Genomic DNA, 14723 nt, shown 5'->3' on the forward strand with positions numbered 1-14723 from the left:
ACTGGTTCCGCCTCCAATTAGAACTGCTGGAACGCAGTTCCGCCTCGTTTCTGCCCACTTTAACTCCTGCTGGTATGGTAAGAAAAAAAAAAAGACGCTGGTCCATCAAGTTCAACCATACATAGATTGTTGTGTAATATAATGACACAACTTATCTGCCTTTTCCACAATCTTATGGCAGCTGCCCTCACAGTATCTATAAAAGGATACTGCGTGACCAATGCCTGTGTCAATGGCAGTGTTTGTCAAACTTGTTCTTCAAGACACCCTGGGTCCATGTTTTAAGGATTTCAATGCTGCAGCACAGGTAGGAGTAAGTGGGGCAGAGAACAAGCTCCACACGTTTTTCACAGCGAGGGGCTAAAGAAAATGTTTTCACCCTATTTACTTTTCCCCCGCTGGTCCTAATGACCGCTGAGACTTTTGGCGACTGCCCCGCTGAATTATGATTTGACTCCTGCACGTGCTTGTGATAACCAGCTATGTTAACCCACGTGTGTTTTGATGACAGTTTGAGAAGCATTGGACGCACGATTGCTAGACCTCAGAGCACTGGGCAGCAGAACCAATATCAGTATGATGTTAATTTAACAGTTCAATACAAAACTAAAACTTCCTGATCTATGAAAAAGGAACAAATTAAGATAATTTGTGGCTATGGTCAGTGACCCGTTCTGTTGCTGCCACAATGTGTACAATGCCTAATTTACAGATCCCTGTAATAGATTCTGTTAACTCCATTCATCTTGCAATGAGTACACTAAATACAATGGAACAGTACACTGAGAGACTGTTATACATGTTCCTGCAGCAGAATGACCTATTTTTATAAAGGCTGCAGAGGTTGAACTCGATGGACAATTGTCTTTTTTTCAACCTTAGTTACTATGTTACTACATACTTGCCTACCTGACCCTCTCCATGAGGGAGAAAATGCTCTGTTCCTGGACTTTCCTGGTAATGTATGATTGCCATCACCTGTGGTGAAACACCTTTATTATCAATTAACTAGCTCACCACAGGTGATGGCAATCATACATTACCAGGAAAGTCCAGGAACAGAGCAATTTCTCCCTCATGGAGAGGGTCAGGTAGGCAAGTATGTGTTACTATCAATCCTGAACTTTCACTGTACTCGGTCTGTACTTCATGAATTGTAGATGCATTGTTTATATATACACACACACACACACACACACACACACACACACACACACACACACACACACACACACTTTAATACATATTGGGAGGTATCCAATTAGCTGCGACTCCGCGATTGTGGCTCATATTATTGCATCTATCTCACAAAGTTGTTTATCGCACCGATCCTATTCCAAAATGGCGATAACTGGATTTGCACGATAATTGTAGCCTGCAAAAGCTGGGATAAATATAGGAGAAAGTGGGGAAATCTGCCCATACCCCCTAAAAAAGCCAAACTAATACAGGAAAATGTAGAAGTCTATTAGTAGCCATAATAAAATTATTTGGTGTCATTAAATTGAGTCAGATGTTTGTTATATGTATTTTTTTTTTTTTAAAGATGACCTTTATATAAAGCTTTTTTTTTTTTTTTTTTTTAGGAAAATAAGTGCTCCCATAAATTGGTTATAAGTATATATATTTGGGTCATTTTAAGGTACTTTTAAAAAAGAAGTGGAAATTGACCGATTACTCCCACCTGAAAGTCTAAAAACACTTGTCCCACTCATAAAGCACCCCAATATACCTGTCTCATACCTTGTACCCCTATTTCCAACACTTTGCTTATCATTTTTGGTTTAAAAAAATGAAATTATTGGCCAATTAGAAATAATTAAAAACATCTAAGTACCTAATTAGTTATTCAGGGGGGTGTCCCAGGGGTTCTGAACCAAATCCAGACCTTTTTTTAACATAAAATAGGGATTTTGCGCTACTTTTCACCTGCTCAGAGATGGTGAAGAGAAATCTGTGATAAACCCTATGGAGACTTATCTGTGATAACTTATCGCCACTAATAGGATACTGAATTATTGCTCACCTCCCAACATGACCCTCTCCAGGAGGGACACAATGCTCTTCTCCTGGACTTTCATCTTAATGTATGATTGCCATCACCTGTGGTGAAACACCTTTCTTATCCATTAACCTGTTCAAAACAGGTGCCTGCAATCATAAATTAAGAGAAAAGTCCAGGAGCAGAGCATTTTGTCCCTCCTGGAGAGGGTCATGTTGGGAGGTATGTTATTGCATTTGGGTTAATTTATTGTGAAACCGCAATATTGCAGGTAATTAGAAACCCCCCCATTGTTTTCCTTCACCAACAATGTGTATTTTTGTTTGTTTTTTTACTCACACACGCAAGAGTTGATTAATGAATGGTTAAGACAATGTCAGGAGATAAATAGGTAGGTGTTAGCAAGGTGAACAGGCAGTTTTGAGTATCTGCTGGACATATACAATATTTGGTGTGTAATATATATTTTTGTTTTAGGTTAATTTTGCAGAGTTTAAAGAAGGATTTGTTGCCGTGCTGTCATCGACTATTGATATCAGCCTATCCGATGATGATGAAAGTAGCTATTTAGAGCCAGGTAAGATCTCAACTATTACTTGTTGTTGTTGTTGTTAAAAAAAATAATATATATATACAGGTTGAGTATCCCTTATCCAAAATGCTTGGGACCAGAGGTATTTTGGATATTGGATTTTTCCGTATTTTGGAATAATTGCATACCATAATGAGATATCATGGTGATGGGACCTAAGTCTAAGCACAGAATGCATTTATGTTACATATACACCTTATACTCACAGCCTGAAGGTAATTTTAGCCAATATTTTTAATAACTTTGTGCATTAAACAAAGTGTGTGTACATTCACACCATTCATTTATGTTTTATATACACCTTATACACACAGCCTGAAGGTCATTTCTCTATCGTCCTAGTGGATGCTGGGGTTCCTGAAAGGACCATGGGGAATAGCGGCTCCGCAGGAGACAGGGCACAAAAAGTAAAGCTTTTCCAGATCAGGTGGTGTGCACTGGCTCCTCCCCCTATGACCCTCCTCCAGACTCCAGTTAGATTTTTGTGCCCGGCCGAGAAGGGTGCAATTCTAGGTGGCTCTCATAAAGAGCTGCTTAGAGAAAGTTTAGCTTAGGTTTTTTATTTTACAGTGATTCCTGCTGGCAACAGGATCACTGCAACGAGGGACAGAGGGGAGAAGAAGTGAACTCACCTGCGTGCAGGATGGATTGGCTTCTTGGCTACTGGACATCAGCTCCAGAGGGACGATCACAGGTACAGCCTGGATGGTCACCGGAGCCGCGCCGCCGGCCCCCTTGCAGATGCTGAAGTAAGAAGAGGTCCAGAATCGGCGGCTGAAGACTCCTGCAGTCTTCTAAAGGTAGCGCACAGCACTGCAGCTGTGCGCCATTTTCCTCTCAGCACACTTCACACGCAGTCACTGAGGGTGCAGGGCGCTGGGGGGGGGCGCCCTGGGAGGCAAATGAAAACCTATTAAAAGGCTAAAAATACCTCACATATAGCCCCCAGAGGCTATATGGAGATATTTAACCCCTGCCTGGATTCACAAAATAGCGGGAGACGAGCCCGCCGGAAAAGGGGCGGGGCCTATCTCCTCAGCACACGGCGCCATTTCCTCTCACAGCTCCGCTGGTCAGGACGGCTCCCAGGTCTCTCCCCTGCACTGCACTACAGAAACAGGGTAAAACAGAGAGGGGGGGCAAATTTAATGGCAATATTTTGATATATATAAAGCAGCTATAAGGGAGCACTTATTATAAGGCTATCCCTGTCATATATAGCGCTTTTTTGGTGTGTGCTGGCAGACTCTCCCTCTGTCTCCCCAAAGGGCTAGTGGGTCCTGTCTTCGTGTAGAGCATTCCCTGTGTGTCTGCTGTGTGTCGGTACGTGTGTGTCGACATGTATGAGGACGATATTGGTGTGGAGGCGGAGCAATTGCCAAATATGGGGATGTCACCTCCTAGGGGGTCGACACCAGAATGGATGCCTTTATTTGTGGAATTACGGGATAGCGTCAACTCGCTTAAGCAGTCGTTTGACGACATGAGGCGGCCGGACAATCAATTAGTGCCTGTCCAGGCGCCTCAAACACCGTCAGGGGCTGTGAAACGCCCTTTGCCTCAGTCGGTCGACACAGACCCAGACACAGGCACTGATTCCAGTGGTGACGGTGACGAATCAACCGTATTTTCCAGTAGGGCCACACGTTATATGATTTTGGCAATGAAGGAGGCGTTACATTTAGCTGATACTACAGGTACCACTAAACAGGGTATTATGTGGGGTGTGAAAAAACTACCTATAGTTTTTCCTGAATCAGAAGAATTAAATGACGTGTGTGATGAAGCGTGGGTTGCCCCTGATAAAAAGCTGATAATTTCAAAGAAATTATTGGCATTATACCCTTTCCCGCCAGAGGTTAGGGAGCGCTGGGAAACACCTCCTAGGGTGGACAAGGCGCTAACACGCTTATCTAAACAAGTGGCGTTACCCTCTCCTGAGACGGCCGCACTTAAAGATCCATCAGATAGGAGGATGGAAAATATCCAAAAAAGTATATACACACATGCAGGTGTTATACTACGACCAGCTATAGCGACTGCCTGGATGTGCAGTGCTGGGGTAGTTTGGTCAGAGTCCCTGATTGAAAATATTGATACCCTGGACAGGGACAATATTTTACTGTCGTTAGAACAAATAAAGGATGCATTTCTTTATATGCGTGATGCACAGAGGGATATCTGCACACTGGCATCACGGGTAAGTGCTATGTCCATTTCGGCCAGAAGAGCTTTATGGACGCGACAGTGGACAGGCGATGCGGATTCAAAACGGCATATGGAAGTTTTGCCGTATAAAGGGGAGGAGTTATTTGGAGTCGGTCTATCAGATTTGGTGGCCACGGCTACAGCCGGGAAATCCACCTTTCTACCTCAAGTCACTCCCCAACAGAAAAAGGCACCGACTTTTCAACCGCAGCCCTTTCGTTCCTTTAAAAATAAGAGAGCAAAGGGCTATTCATATCTGCCACGAGGCAGAGGTCGAGGGAAGAGACAGCAACAGGCAGCTCCTTCCCAGGAACAGAAGCCCTCCCCGGCTTCTACAAAAGCCTCAGCATGACGCTGGGGCTTCTCAAGCGGACTCGGGGACGGTGGGCGGTCGTCTCAAAAATTACAGCGCGCAGTGGGCTCACTCGCAGGTAGATCCCTGGATCCTGCAGATAATATCTCAGGGGTACAGGTTGGAATTAGAGACAGATCCACCTCGCCGTTTCCTGAAGTCTGCTTTACCAACGTCCCCCTCCGAAAGGGAGACGGTTTTGGAAGCCATTCACAAGCTGTACTCTCAGCAGGTGATAGTCAAGGTACCTCTTCTACAACAAGGGAAGGGGTATTATTCCACTCTATTTGTGGTACCGAAGCCGGATGGCTCGGTAAGGCCTATTCTAAATCTGAAGTCCTTGAACCTGTACATAAAGAAGTTCAAGTTCAAGATGGAGTCACTCAGAGCAGTGATAGCGAACCTGGAAGAAGGGGACTTTATGGTATCCTTGGACATCAAGGATGCGTATCTCCACGTTCCAATTTACCCCTCACACCAGGGGTACCTCAGGTTCGTTGTACAAAACTGTCACTATCAGTTTCAGACGCTGCCGTTTGGTTTGTCCACGGCACCTCGGGTCTTTACAAAGGTAATGGCCGAGATGATGATTCTTCTTCGAAGAAAAGGCGTATTAATTATCCCATACTTGGACGATCTCCTAATAAGGGCAAGGTCCAGAGAACAGCTAGAGATGGGATTAGCACTATCTCAAGAGGTGCTAAAGCAGCACGGATGGATTCTGAATATTCCAAAATCCCAATTAATGCCGACAACTCGTCTGCTGTTCCTAGGGATGATTCTGGACACGGTTCAGAAAAAGGTTTTTCTTCCCGAGGAAAAAGCCAAGGAGTTATCCGACCTGGTCAGGAACCTCCTAAAACCAGGAAAGGTGTCTGTACATCAATGCACAAGAGTCCTGGGAAAAATGGTGGCTTCTTACGAAGCAATTCCATTCGGCAGATTCCATGCAAGAATTTTCCAAAGGGATCTGTTGGACAAATGGTCAGGGTCGCATCTTCAGATGCACCTGCGGATAACCCTGTCTCCAAGGACAAGGGTATCTCTTCTGTGGTGGTTGCAGAGGGCTCATCTATTGGAGGGCCGCAGATTCGGCATACAGGATTGGATCCTGGTGACCACGGACGCCAGCCTGAGAGGCTGGGGAGCAGTCACACAAGGAAGAAACTTCCAGGGAGTGTGGTCGAGCCTGGAAAAGTCTCTTCACATAAACATTCTGGAACTAAGAGCAATCTACAATGCTCTAAGCCAGGCGGAACCTCTGCTTCAAGGAAGACCGGTGTTGATCCAGTCGGACAACATCACGGCAGTCGCCCATGTAAACAGACAGGGCGGCACAAGAAGCAGGAGTGCAATGGCAGAAGCTGCCAGGATCCTTCGCTGGGCGGAGAATCACGTGATAGCACTGTCAGCAGTGTTCATCCCGGGCGTGGACAACTGGGAAGCAGACTTCCTCAGCAGACACGATCTTCACCCGGGAGAGTGGGGACTTCATCCAGAAGTTTTCCACATGATAATAAACCGTTGGGAAAGACCAATGGTGGACATGATGGCGTCTCGCCTCAACAAAAAACTGGACAGGTATTGCGCCAGGTCAAGAGATCCGCAGGCAATAGCTGTGGACGCGCTGGTAACACCTTGGGTGTACCAGTCGGTGTATGTGTTTCCTCCTCTGCCTCTCATACCAAAGGTATTGAGAATCATACGGCAAAGCGGAGTAAGAACGATACTAGTGGCTCCGGATTGGCCAAGAAGGTCTTGGTACCCGGAACTTCAAGAGATGGTCACGGACGATCCGTGGCCTCTACCTCTGAGAAGGGACCTGCTTCAACAGGGTCCCTGCCTCTTTCAAGACTTACCGCGGCTGCGTTTGACGGCATGGCGGTTGAACGCCAGATCCTAAAAGGAAAAGGCATTCCAGAAGAAGTCATTCCTACCTTGATTAAGGCAAGAAAGGAAGTCACCGCGAAGCATTATCACCGCATTTGGCGGAAATATGTTGCGTGGTGCGAGGATCGGAGTGCTCCGACGGAGGAATTTCAACTGGGTCGTTTCCTACATTTCCTGCAATCAGGATTGTCTATGGGTCTCAAATTGGGATCTATTAAGGTTCAAATTTCGGCCCTGTCAATATTCTTCCAAAAAGAATTGGCCTCAGTCCCTGAGGTCCAGACTTTTGTCAAAGGAGTACTGCATATACAGCCTCCTGTGGTGCCTCCGGTGGCACCGTGGGATCTAAATGTAGTTTTAGATTTCCTCAAATCCCATTGGTTTGAACCACTAAAAAATGTGGATTTGAAATATCTCACATGGAAAGTGACTATGTTACTGGCCCTGGCTTCCGCCAGGAGAGTATCTGAACTGGCGGCTTTATCTTATAAAAGCCCTTATTTCATTTTCCATTCGGATAGGGCAGAGCTGCGGACGCGTCCGCATTTTCTCCCTAAGGTGGTATCAGCGTTTCACCTGAACCAGCCTATTGTAGTGCCTGCGGCTACAAGCGACTTGGAGGACTCCAAGTTGTTGGACGTTGTCAGAGCTTTAAAAATATACATTTCAAGGACGGCTGGAGTCAGAAAATCTGACTCGCTGTTTATACTGTATGCACCCAACAAGTTGGGTGCGCCTGCTTCTAAGCAGTCGATTGCTCGTTGGATTTGTAACACAATTCAACTTGCACATTCTGTGGCAGGCCTGCCACAGCCTAAATCTGTTAAGGCCCATTCCACAAGGAAGGTGGGCTCATCTTGGGCGGCTGCCCGAGGGGTCTCGGCATTACAACTCTGCCGAGCAGCTACGTGGTCAGGGGAGAACACGTTTGTAAAATTCTACAAATTTGATACCCTGGCAAAAGAGGACCTGGAGTTCTCTCATTCGGTGCTGCAGAGTCATCCGCACTCTCCCGCCCGTTTGGGAGCTTTGGTATAATCCCCATGGTCCTTTCAGGAACCCCAGCATCCACTAGGACGATAGAGAAAATAAGAATTTACTTACCGATAATTCTATTTCTCGGAGTCCGTAGTGGATGCTGGGCGCCCATCCCAAGTGCGGATTATCTGCAATACTTGTACATAGTTATTGTTAACTAATTCGGGTTATTGTTTAGGGAGCCATCTTTCAGAGGCTCCTCTGTTATCATACTGTTAACTGGGTTTAGATCACAAGTTGTACGGTGTGATTGGTGTGGCTGGTATGAGTCTTACCCGGGATTCAAAATCCTCCCTTATTGTGTACGCTCGTCCGGGCACAGTACCTAACTGGAGTCTGGAGGAGGGTCATAGGGGGAGGAGCCAGTGCACACCACCTGATCTGGAAAAGCTTTACTTTTTGTGCCCTGTCTCCTGCGGAGCCGCTATTCCCCATGGTCCTTTCAGGAACCCCAGCATCCACTACGGACTCCGAGAAATAGAATTATCGGTACGTAAATTCTTATTTTAATACAATATTTTTAATAACTTTGTGTATTAAACAAAGTTTGTGTACATTGAGCCACAGAAAACAAAGATTTCACTATCTCACTCTCACTCAAAAAAGTCCGTATTTCGGAATATTCCGTATTTCAGAATATTTGGATATGGGATACTCCACCTGTATATAGTTTTTTTTACAATGCATAAGAGAATAGGAATAATAATGGGTATTGTGATAAGGCGCAACCATGGGAATAGAACATTGATGTGGCAAGTACAGTGCTCTGGTAATAGAAGTATACAAAGGAACAGAGAATTTATATATAGATTACACAGAGCCTAGTGTATTCTCGGGGTAGCACAGCTTTCCCTTAATTCCACAGGGAACCAGTATGGTAAATCAGGGACTGGGTGCACCTGGAAGCCCCTTTGGACTAAAATATACCAATATTAAACCTGAGCAGTCTGTGGCATAAGATACTGTAATGGGCTAGATATGCTGTGTTTTTCTTTTGGTTTTTCTTTTTTATAATTTGCTAATTTTATCTATGGAAAACACAAGTTAGTAATCTTTCCCATAAATCACCTGGTGTTTTGGTTACTTTCAAATAAAACCTGATTTTTGTAAACCTTGTTTAAAATTTCCTTTAAATTATAGCCCTTATTTAATCCTAGAATATGCATTTTGTTCCGCTACTTAGGATATTGAAGTGGCTATATAAACACCAAACAACAAAGAAACATGTCACCTTTATTCCCCACCGCAGAGCAAAAGGTGTGGCACTCTTGTTCACCCAGTGCGTACACTATGCAGGGAGAAAAATAATAAATTCCCTGGGATATGAATTTTCCTCTGTAGGGGAAGAGTCCAGGCTGTTTGTGATCCCTTTCGCCACTTGAGTGTTGTGTTCCTTTTGCTAACAAAAAAGGAAATCCTTGAAAAGGAGCAGGGAAGAAGGTACTGCATTGCATCGGTATCCGGTCTCTAGGTCGACAAGACTTAAGTCAACCACTATTGGTCGACAGTAAGTAGGTCGACATGGTTTCTATGTCGTCAGGGACTCTAGGTTGACATGTTCTAGGTTGACATCTATGTTTTATACTGATGGTGGTCACATAACATAAAATATACAAGAGTTGCCCCAAAAAAGTGTCGACCATAGTCCTGTCAACATTTTGTATCTGTTGACCTTTCATATGTCAACTTTTGTACCTGTTGACCTAATCCATGTTGACCATAACGTTGTTTTATCTATTTTATGATCTGTGCAGTGGGTACACGCTTGGGGCAAGCTTTTCTTGCACTTCTACCTTGTTGTCAAGAGACTTTGGTGCACTTTCCTTTTTTGTAATTTTATTCACTTGTTCTTTTTGTTATGCACTTTATAATTTTCATACTAATTTGTTTCTTCTTCAGTGATCCCAGATGAGGTAAAACCAAAGTTTACAAAAGGTACCAAGCGATATGGCCGACGCACACAACCTGAACGCGAGGCTGCTGAAAATGAGGCCAACAAATATCTGCAGGAGCAGCACCATGTAAAGAGTCAGAGAAAGTGTCCGCTAAGAAGGTCCTCCTCGCTGGAGAGTGTGGAGGTGGGGATGATTCATCAAAAGGGAATTCTAAACTGTTTTCAAAACTTCTATCTCCTTTCTGAGGCATTTTGTTTTTACAACATTTCTTCAGTGCTCTCTGCAGTGATTGCTGCAGGGGAGTAAGTGTTTATCTGACGGAACTCTAGTTACTAGTTCTGCTTGCCCTAGGTACTAGCACTCGTCTGTACTGCAGTGCCTCCAACTCTGGGGGTTCGTTGTGTATGCAGCATGTTTGTATACCCTCACGGACTGTCCGGTAGTCACAAATTTCTTCCACCCAGGGTCGCTATCAAGGGGGGAATTGCCGGGACTGAAGTCCCGGGCCTAGACCGAGGCGGGGGGCCCACCTGGCGGCAATGGCAGGGAGCCGCCATCCACCTCTCCCGCTTTGCTGCTGCACATGGTGGCTGGATGTGTGCGCAGGCTGGCGTGTGACATTGGGGCACAGGTTTACGCACATCGGGTGAGTTTTGAGTAAGAGACTTGACAGCCGCAGTGACCGGGTGCTGCTGCTACTTGTGCATGGCACTGTGGGAGTTGTGGTCAGGGGCCAGAATGAGTAGTTCCCTGGTGCCAGGACTGAGCAGTGTAATGTATGGGATGGGGAGGGTCCATATACACTGACAGTAGCCCTATGCATCATGGACAGTGGTTGTAAGGGGCTGGGTCAGGGCGTTAACATCAATATACTTATATGTGTAGGGGCAATGTTTACTAAATAAGATCTGTCAGCCCATATACATCCCCTGTATATTGGTGCAGGAGCCTATAAGGTGCTCCAGCTGTTGAGGAAACCGCATCCAGTGTTGTCTAGAGGCGACGGGGTCCTGTCATGTATGTAGCATAACAACTCTACAGCGACAGGTTATATAAACATTCTTTTACTATACCGCCGCCAATACCCGGAGAGATGCACCATGAATACTATCTGTTTAATTGGTTAATTTAATGAGGGTGGTTAGGACTTGCCTAAAGAGTCTACCTTGAGGTCGTGGGAGACTGAATGTTTTTTTGGCAAATATTTGACTCCAATTTTTTTGTGTAGGGATAAGGTGGCAGGAGGGGCTGTCTATTTTGTCAGTACCGAGCACCACACTTTCTGATGACAGCCCTTCTCCCGGGTGTAGTATGGCTGACCGGCAGTCTCCTGACCGCCGGTCAGCTTACCGACGCCGGGATCCCGGCAGCATACCGACGCCGGGATCCCGGCGGGGAGAGGCGAGTGCAGCAAGCCCCTTGTGGGCTCGCTGCGCTCGCCACGCTGCGCTCGCCACGCTGCGGGCTCAATGGCGACCTACGGTCGCCACGGGTTCTATTCCCACTCGATGGGTGTCGTGGACACCCACGAGTGGAAATAGTCCCTGTTGGTCGGCATGCCGACCATCGGGATAGTGGGGGTCGGGAGGCTGGAGGAGGTCATGTGACCGTCGGTCACATGAATACCACCCCTTCTCCCACCTGATTGGCTTTGAATTTCATCATCATGCCCGTGTTGTAAAATGCAGCGAATCACACCTTAAACAGTGGGAGGCATAACCACGATGACACGAAAGTGAAACCACGAACATGGTTGCCTAGTTCCAGTACTTTCGTGGCGGGTTTTAAGATAGTTAAACTGTAAACAAAAGACAATTTGACCACTTATAGTGGAAAGTGATAGTAATGTTCTCTCATGTTATTTCTAAGCTATGTAGTAGAACTGGCACAATGTACACTGAGTTATGGCACAGAGTAAAGTTGGTTCTGGGGTGCAGTAAAGTAGAAGTAGGCTGATGAGGTGTGGCATACGGTTGGAATAAGAAGCAGGGCACCGTACATTGGGGCAATGTACTCTGGGAAGCTGGGCGCTGAGGTTATGAGGTGTTGCATTTAAAATTTAACATAGAATTGCTGCATATTTATGTGGTAATGGCTTACTAGGGCAGCATTTCGAGAGCTGCCTCAGGTAGCAGGAGTGTCAGTTGTATGCTTGGATCGTGTGACCTCAGAATATGTTGATTAAGCTGATGCAGTCTTATTTGCCAAAATTGAAATAAGAGTAAATAGCTTTGCTGCTGACTGGTTGAATCGCACTATGCGGACCCGCACATACAGGACCTTACACCTAATTCTTCTGAGATGGGAGGTTTGGATATGAGAATGAAGTGTCTTTCTATATGAAATTTTAATATAAAATGTGATTTCAGTTTGTTACAATGATGTATTTTTGTATACTGGGAAATATGTATGACTATGCTTTCTTTTCTTTTTTTACATTTTAATAGTAGTTTGCTCCTATAATGACAATGATACAAACAATAGTTTAATGTTAACTTGTAAAAAGAGTAGTAGCTAATACCTAAAGCTAGCCTCCTTTATTTGGTTTGACTTGCTAACAAGGGTTTATTAGTGTGTGTGTGCGCGCATGTGCGCTGTTTTAGATGTGGACCCTTATATAATTCACAATAACCTTTGTTGATTTGATACTGATTCACAGCAATTGAGGGTTAATAGGGTGTGTATGTATGTTTTGGTTGTGGCTTTTTTTGCTAAGCATCTCCTAATGATAAACATCACTGCACATGCACCCAATGCCGACTGAGCAGGGACCTTGGGATTGTGCACCAGTATTTCAGGTTCTTTCCTTACCCCTACATCCCATAGTGACTGCATTAGCACTAGCTCCCTCACTGCTATTAGCGGTTTCATTTCGCCTCTGGTTGTGGTGCTGCCTTGTGTAGTATATTGTGTTCCTGCATCTCCTTGGTTTGATCTGTGTTCTCTTCTGTTATATATTGTGCTGTGGTCTACACTGTAAGATATTTGATGGAAGGGTGTGCCACAAATATGAATATCTATATTTGTACAAATATGTATTATGTATGGTGAATGTTGCCTTATTAGATGGCATGCCTTCAATTAGAATCTTGGTAAACATGGCCAATGTCTCAAACTGTAGTTTCAAACAGCCCTTTCCAGAAACTGGCTCTTTGTACAGTATTTACTAGACAAAATTTCTAGAGACTTGCAAATGAAAAGACATTTAACCATTGCTTACAAGAGGAGGAGGGGGGGCTGGGCTGTGGCAATCTGTTTTGCAGGAAGTTCTAGTGAGGGTAGACCTTTTATGAAGCAAATCATGGTGTTCGTGTCCATGCAATGGACTGAATGCAGAGGAAGCCTTTTACTTTAAGGATTTGGGCTTTTTAAGGATCCATTTGAGATGAAATAGTACCAAGTGAGTGAACTGTGGTTTCTTGTGTTTGCTTTGGCCTCAGGTTTGTCTGGGAGGTTAACACACATTCTTAAGCTTACAAAGGATTATTTTTTTTTCTCCCCCAGCCTTTGCCTGGTATATTCTTGCTTTTTTTTCTTCTTGCGTATTTCTATCGTGAACCATTTATACATAGATCTGTCTCGTGTGCTCTGTTCTGCAGAGTCTGAAGTCAGAAGAAGAAGCAGAACTAGCTAAGGAGGCTCAGATTGAAAACTTTGAAGCACAAGGTAATACTTAATTTGCTAAACAGAATAGGCTAGCAAGCTTCGCTTACTGCTGCCAACAGGAAAACGTAAAGGTTAAATAGTTATAGATTTACTCCTATCTAGTGCCGTGATTGTGTGAGGAATATGTGCTTCCTACAGCACTTACCACAACAGAGCTGTGACAGAGGTTACATAAACCATCGGCAATTCTCACCTTCTTGTCACCCTCTTAGGACAGTTGAGGACATGGAACCAAGGGATTTTTGAAAGTCCAAGAAGAATTTCAAACTCTGACATGACTGAAAATCAGGTGCGGGACATCTGGGAGGAGTTGGGCATAGGTCACAATGGATATCTGAATCGGCAGGAGCTTGCCACTGTATGTACCAACATTGGGCTTGAAGATCTCAGTAAAGAGGTACGAGCAAAGTCATGTCATGGAAGAGCACTTTTATTCTTTGTTAGAATTGCTGTTACTAAGTAGCTATGGTTTTATTACCTAAACAAAGCTTTTACAAAGGGATGAAAACAAAATAATATGGGGCCCATTTATCAAAATGTGATTAAACTCTTAAATAGTCAGTAATGCACTTCAGACAGACAATATAGCGGTGGGGAGTAATACCTTGAGCAGAATGGGTTGCAGCTGCCATAAGCTGGCATCTACTGGACCCCATGTAGCTCCGTGGCATCAGACTAAGCAACTCATGATCCCAGTTGGTTGCTTTGTAGTCATGCCCATGTCTGTGAGATACTGGGGTAGATGTACAATAGCGGCTCGTATTGTACTGCTATAGCTCTTCCTGCTTCGCCTCTTTACCAAGGCGAAGCAGGAACATATGGCGATGAGATGTAAGAACATCATGTTTGCTGGAGTGGGGGAGTGAAAACTCCCCTCCCCCCCCCCCCCTCCAGAGATCCCCGCTAGAGCGCACAGCGCATCAGCCTAGTGCTGATGCGCAGCGTCTCTCCCGGGCAACTCCATGGGTGAGATCTGGTTACTGTTGTGAGATTACACATGCAGTCCGGAGCTGGCAGCAGCCGCAGCCAGGGACGAAGCTTTTCCTGCTGTGGTGTATGGGCAACGCCACCTGCGGCTGT

The 14723-nt window shown here is 45.0% G+C and overlaps 1 protein-coding gene across 6 annotated transcripts in view; it reads left to right on the forward strand.

The window, feature by feature from the left end:
- NINL (ninein like) overlaps positions 1 to 14723 on the forward strand; it is a 277291-nt gene that overhangs the window by 99021 nt on the left and 163547 nt on the right. For all 6 annotated transcript variants that reach the window (XM_063918113.1, XM_063918114.1, XM_063918111.1 and 3 more), the window contains exons 4-7: positions 2480 to 2579; positions 9982 to 10160; positions 13577 to 13643; positions 13856 to 14040. In XM_063918113.1, coding sequence (XP_063774183.1) covers positions 2480 to 2579; positions 9982 to 10160; positions 13577 to 13643; positions 13856 to 14040 — 531 coding nt within the window. The remainder of the gene's footprint in view (positions 1 to 2479; positions 2580 to 9981; positions 10161 to 13576; positions 13644 to 13855; positions 14041 to 14723) is intronic.

The sequence above is a fragment of the Pseudophryne corroboree genome, chromosome 4 (genome assembly GCF_028390025.1).
Source record: "Pseudophryne corroboree isolate aPseCor3 chromosome 4, aPseCor3.hap2, whole genome shotgun sequence".
Classification (NCBI taxonomy): Eukaryota; Metazoa; Chordata; class Amphibia; order Anura; family Myobatrachidae; genus Pseudophryne; species Pseudophryne corroboree.